General features: G+C 36.3%; 1 protein-coding gene across 8 annotated transcripts in view; it reads right to left on the bottom strand.

Moving 5' to 3' along the window:
- Positions 1-361: 361 nt before the first annotated feature.
- The window catches only part of LOC123746405 (DNA-directed DNA/RNA polymerase mu), a 30,159-nt gene continuing 23,850 nt past the window's right edge, over positions 362-6,670 (bottom strand). For 7 of the 8 annotated variants that reach the window (XM_069314810.1, XM_069314811.1, XM_045727918.2 and 4 more), the window contains 5 exons: positions 6,327-6,459; positions 4,253-4,385; positions 3,901-4,048; positions 1,080-1,203; positions 362-743 (listed from right to left, as the gene is read on the bottom strand). In XM_069314810.1, the coding sequence (XP_069170911.1) occupies positions 451-743; positions 1,080-1,203; positions 3,901-4,048; positions 4,253-4,385; positions 6,327-6,459 (831 nt within the window). In that variant the 3' untranslated portion in view covers positions 362-450. The remainder of the gene's footprint in view (positions 744-1,079; positions 1,204-3,900; positions 4,049-4,252; positions 4,386-6,326; positions 6,460-6,670) is intronic. The other variant, XM_069314812.1, reaches the window with a different exon arrangement.

The following is a 6,670-nucleotide window of genomic DNA, read 5'->3' as shown; positions in this document are numbered from 1 at the left end:
TATCCTGAGGCAACCCTTGTATCCTGAGGCAACCCTCGTATCCTGAGGCAACCCTCGTATCCTGATACAAATTTTCCGAGCAAATCCTGCTCGTAACCCGAAAAACTTGTAATCAGGGGCGCTTGTAAGCTGAGGTACCACTGTAGTGAGGAATTCAGCTGTGTAAGAACTGTTGCTAAATCAAATACAAGAGAATGTTAGACATGTTGCAGTGTAATTTGACATGTAATTTAGCAAAATTTATTTCATGTGAAAGTCTAAAGACGGAATTAATGATGTTAAATTAAAAAAAGTGAAAGTTAAATGTACATAAAATTATGGCAAGTCTAAGGCAGAAGGATAATGAACAATTTGTGGTAAAAAAGTTGTAATAAACTTTATTGGTATAAACTCCTGATTGTACATGAAAAATTATGGACAATGGTACACTCTTGTTATCTATGACATGTTTTAAAAGTTCCTATTAGATGGCTCCTTGTATGAGAGACCAAGGTGCTTAAAAACCTCTGCTTCAGAGTCAGCAGGAATAAGTCTGTTGTGTTCTCTGCTCCAGAGCCCATGACTACTGAGCAACATATTCAAAGTTGTGTTGGCATGGTGTCGTAAGAGCCGCATCAAGAGCTTGCTGCCCGTCCACCCCAGCACAGCAAACGCCCACTGACTGCATGGTACCATTACCAAATCTACTCTTACTGCAAGCCACGAACGTTTTTTTTCGCTCTCTTTCACTAGACTAGCTACATCTGAAAGAAATGGTAATGAGTATTTCTTTATTAGCCCAAATGCCACACAGCCAACTCACTTCACAAAGAGTTATCTGGATTGGATTGAATTAAGTTACATAACATTACAAATTCCTTATGGGTTTTATGACATGCTTTGATTACCATATGGTTCACTGGATTAACTGTAATGCAATTTGCAGGCTGATGACAAATTTGTGTTTTACTGTACCTCCATTAAATTGTGTAATAACTTTATAACTAGCCATATAAAATATTGTTTAAAATTCAACATAACATGTGACAACTGCATATCAATAAGTTAGCATTAGGACATAGTATAACGTTTGTTTGTACCTTTTCTTGGTTCAGATACTAGAGTTGGTGTCCAGCTGTCAGAAAGAGGGCATCGAAATATGCAAAAACACTTTTCAAAATAATCCATGGTGTTCACTTTACCAGAGTGCTTCTTGAAAATTTCCTGATGAACAAAAGGAAAACTAAATTATACGTCAGAAATCATTTATCTGCTTACAGTTTCAACTAATGAGATGCAAATGCTAAAAACACATTACTAGGCTTAAGTCTTCAAAAAATTACACCTAAAGAATTTGAGTTTTAGTTTGTTCAAATTCATATCCAAACAAAACAAAAGTACTTGTATGTATATACTGGTACAGTACTGTATTGTCCCTTTCCTTGCTATATTATCTTCCTATTAATATATTAAAGAATAAATTAAACTGCAGAAGGCCTATTGGCCCATACAAGGCACCTTGTATTCATATTCACCCAAACTTATTCATATACAGTACCTATACTGTATATCTAACCTATACATGACACAATCCAGTGAACCCATGTCTATTACCAGATAATTTGTACTCTCAATTAACAACCTTGTTTTTAAACTAGCATTTACCCAGGTCTTTCCTGCATTTCCTGCACTTATTCAATTTACATCCCATGTTTTGTCTTCTAGAGGCATGTAACCCCAAACTGTACAGAATGCGTGTACTCACATATGTAAATGGTTACAAACAGGTTTTATCCAATTTTCAGAAAATACTTTTGGTAGGAGCCTGCAGCATTAAGAGAGACAATGTGAGGTTCCTCATCTCGTCATGAGGGAAAGTTGATTTACAGAATGTTGAAAATATTATTTACTGCATATTAAGCTGTGACTCAGAATATTAAACCAGCAAATTTTTGTATGCATAATAGTCTTCAATAAAGAAAATACTATACAGAATAAACCAATATTACTGTTATGAACAAATCCCATAATGTTTGCTATATAGTTTCCAACCTATTTGTGATGCAGTCTTCAGTCACTAGTAAATAGTATATGTTATGTACTGCAAAAAGAAAAATATTACCACAGAGTAAATGTTTCGAGATATCAGCCTTCAACACCACAAATGTGGGCAAGAATCCATATTATCAGGAGCTAGATGTTCCATAAGAGTACTGTACAGTATATGTAAAATGAGTTTGTCATTAAGAATTTACAAATGACAATTATGGCAAGACTGAATATGCTAGCCTGGCTGGGAAAAGCTTTGTCGTTGCTAATTTAGGGGTGATGACGATTTGAGAAAATCTTTCGGGTGATCGGGATGGTACACAGATCAAACGTAGCAAGAGGTACACTAACATAATTAAACCTTCATTATTATTGTATAGATTAATGCCTAAATGAGATTGAATATTCTATAACTATGTCAATTGATATTTTAGATGCACATTCCAACAAAAAGAACAACTGCATAAGTTACAATTTTGTGTTCATGTATTTAATATACTGAAATGTTACCTCACCAGCTGGAACAGTTACTTGCCAGACTGAAATGTAAACTACAAAATAATAAATTATAAAGCATGACAGCATACCTCTGTTCAAGTACTAAATTAATATTGCATAATTCCTTAAGAGCAAATAAATTTGCAATGAATGAATAATGAATTAAAAAGAGAATGGCAGTGCTTAGCAGGTGGGGGTCATTCTCTGGCCTTCTGGCATTGTGTAAGCATGTTAACAAAGCAAGAAGTGGTGACATTTATTCTTCCCCACCACCACCCACCTCCAAAAGATAAAAATAAGGCATCATCTCAACCTAGTTATATAAACTCCAAAATATTTTAATAGTATTTTAATATTATACACACAGTACAGGTGAAGGTGTGTTATATGCAGTGAGAAATGAGACAGTTCACATGAACAATAGGGATGAACAATGGGGGACATCGTCAAGAGAAACCTAGATAGTTTTCCTCAAGAAGTGCCGGACCAACTGAGCTGTGGTGGATATGTGAGCCCATGGGCCATTCCAAGTAACAGCTTGTTGGACCAAACTCTCACAAGTCAAGCCTGGCCTCGGGCCGGGCTTGGGGAGTAGAAGAACTTCCAGAACCCCCATCCAGGTACAATCCAGATACAATAGCCCTGTTGTTGCCAGCTCACTGATTGTGAACCTCAAGGATGGCCACTTGTATCCCAAGCAAAGTAAGGTTTAATCTAACATTTTTCTATCCGAAAGGTTAATGGTCATCAACGTAGGATTTTACTTGTTAAAGGAACTGCATTGAACTAGTTAAGATATAGAAAAACCACAAATACAAAGGTCAAGATAATAATCACTGCTTAATGTTACTTGAAATAAAGCATGTCAAGTTTCTCTGTACAATTTAATGGTCATTACATAATGTCATATACTACTAGACTCAACACTACTCTGCACAACACTATAAAGTTCTGCAGAGATTAAAATTAACATTTCCATTTACTGTAAAATGATCCCATTTTTTCTTCTTCTCTGATCTCCATTTACTTCTGGGAGGTTATAAGGTTCAATGTTCCCAATAAACAGTAAGTCTATCCATCTAACAAGTTTGACATTGGCAAGTCTGACCAGGGCATAAGTATAAGCTTGGGGAAGCAAGCGAGGAAAAGTAAATAAAAAATATTGAATGTTTGGTTCAAGTCCAATCATATAGTTCATTGTATTGAGGTTACACTGACCTTTCATGGTAACTAAGGCCATGTATCTGATTGTCACTAAAGGCAACTATCTCATGGTCATTCTAAATAAGCAAGTAATTATTAAAAGAAGGCACCAAGCTGGAAAGTTGTAGATTTATATAACTGAAAATATAAATTCAGTTTATTTTACCATACCTCTTCAATATAAGACGACTTCTCCACTTTTTCATGAAGAATATAACCCTTCTGCTTAAGGTGCTTCAACAGCCTGCAGAGAACATCCGTTGTCTCCCTCTCGTCACACTTAATCAGGAAGTCGACATCATGGCCACTTACTTTACCCCTTGGGAGTAAACAATAAATTCGATTCAATTTGATGTCATACAATAAATATTTATAGAGGCTAATATCGCTTTATTCTGACTAGGAAAGGTTCGATAATCAGCAGGAAAAATTCGGAATAATCAGTTTTTAAAATCTCAGAAATTATATTTAAAGTTACAATTAATAACGAATCAATAAAGAAAAATGTTGAGAAAAAATTTACCTACGAAAGCCTCCACAAATCTTCAAAGTACATTTAGTTGTAATGTTACATAGTTCCTTGTTCACTATATCCTTAATTCTCTCGGCCATTTCCTTGTCAACAGGAGTGTTTAAATCCGTATAGTAGGCTAAACCTGAAATGTAACAACACATTAAAACTGACTCATTGATTTTTGTAATAATTTTGTCATTCTAATATAATTTGTAGGTTTATAATAACTGAAATGTCATCAGTTCTTCAATTGCAGATGTGCAGGTTGGGTATCAACTCTTCAGCCAGGGTTATTGCGACTCATCGTCCACAACAACAGGTATTAACCCCTGGCTCCTGTTGCCTACAATTATTAAACACAAGAGTGGGCAGACAAATGGTAATACTTTGACCCCATCTTCATCTTAAAGGAAAGACAACTGCAGGAACTGAAATGACATGGGAATGGACAATTCCCACACTAAAAACCACACAAACAATAATGGGGTAACATAGGCAGCATAAGGAAAACCTGTTAAAACATCAGAATGGCATTTAAAAACTAAATAAAGACTCTTACGAGGCAATCTAGTACAGCCTTGGTGAGGCGAATACTGAAATATGCAACATCAGTATGGAATCCATTCCTAGTGATGCACAAAACTATACTGTTATTCTTTTGGCTCTCAAGTGGCTGGTTCTACTCTGGTTACCGACCCTTCTGTTACATTGCCCCAATTCAATTCCTTGCAGCATATCCCTTTTTTCCCCAGACAATTTTTTCCTCTGGAGACTTTGGTTGTTGGATAAGGTGTTTTGAGTTATTTATCCTTTTCACTTTAGTGGTGACATGTTACTGGAGGATTACACACTCAAGGCAGTGTTCCTGTTTGCCTTAGCAGCTGGGCATTATTTTAGTTAATCCCATGACTTTCATTAGAGGAGTCATTGGTCTTTGGCTCTGGGGAATCACTTTGAGGAGTGATCCCCAGGTTTTATAAGAATAAAACTTCTACTTTTCCTGACTGAGGCTTAGTTTGTCAGACAGGGTGTCCTCCATTCTCTTTGACCAGTGATGGCTTATGAGGACCTGGGGCCTCTGGAGATCCAATAGGATTCCTGCAGCTCGGTATTCACCCACTCTCACTCATTCCCTCCTGAATGGTGTAGCCCTGGAATGACTGTTGCATGCCAGAGGTTCAGGCACCTGGTTTCTCACCTCCCTGGCTCCACTTATCATAAGTGCCCTATTTTTATTATCTGTACATAGTGTAAGCCGAGGTGCTACCTAAGGGGGAAGGGGGGAGTACTTAGAAGTAAAGCATTGAGCATAATGAAATACCCCTTTCAGGGGCTTTTGTATGAGGTGGCTTGTTCCCATGAACCTTTGGTATTTGGGCCCACCAACCGGTAGTGGTCGGAGTACTGTAGTTAGATTACTTTTTTTTTTTAGAGATTAATATTTCAATAAATTTTTGAAGGAGGGATGAGTACTGGGTATATTGTTTTTCTTAGTTATTGTTAGTTTATATCAGTTGTGAATTGATCTTCAATTCTCATGAGCTCCCCCACCATGCAGAGCATGCAAGACTGTTGAAAAAGATCCTTGTACTCAAGTGTACCAAGACTGTCACTGGGAACCTGATGTGGACATTGTTACTGTCCACTGTATGCTCGAGACAGCTACCGAGATGCAATCCAGAAAGGGGCCTTTCATTCTCCTTAACCTCTGCACTGTGTAAAGTGTCTTTAGGCACTCTTGAGTTGTTATATTTTTTTTAATTAGGCTATATTTTAATGTTTTTCATTACTCTTTGTGTTTTAAAATGGAAATAGTTGAGTTTGGAAACATTTTGACATTAACTTTACCTGAATATTTATAAAAACAATAAAAATATATCCTTGGCAATTGCACTAAGAAGTTTTTATCGAAACCAGGTGCGCAGTGTAGTGGTTAATGTTTTAATTTTAGGATTTTTTTTTTTAAAGAACATCAAATCAGTGCTGCATGGGGGGAATGCAACATGAGGTATGCCTATAATTTATTTCAACCAGAGACAACAGTACTATGATATTATTAAAGAAGTTTGGCAAGGATTCTCACCATATTTAATCCTTTCGTCAGAAATTCTTAACTGGTCCCAAAGATGTAAAACATCTTCAACAGATCTGATGCTGTGGGTGCTATAAAATTGTTCAGCCAAGCTGGATCCAACACCATACACACCAGTCAATCCCTGATGAAGGTAAAGGTAAAAAAAAAAAAAAAAAAAAAAAAATAAATTACACATTTAAAAAAACAATCTTAGCTCCCAAAATAAGTTGTTTAATTCTTATTATAATCTCAGCTTATTACATAACATATTCAGCATCTGGAAAAGGGAAAACAAGCCATAGTACCAAGCAAGATTATGTAGGAAATGTGCAAGGAAAATGATGGTGTGAATT

The sequence above is a fragment of the Procambarus clarkii genome, chromosome 80 (assembly GCF_040958095.1).
Source record: "Procambarus clarkii isolate CNS0578487 chromosome 80, FALCON_Pclarkii_2.0, whole genome shotgun sequence".
Lineage (NCBI taxonomy): Eukaryota > Metazoa > Arthropoda > Malacostraca > Decapoda > Cambaridae > Procambarus > Procambarus clarkii.
Note: the sequence above shows the minus strand (reverse complement) of the source record. Positions and strands in the feature narration are given on the sequence as shown.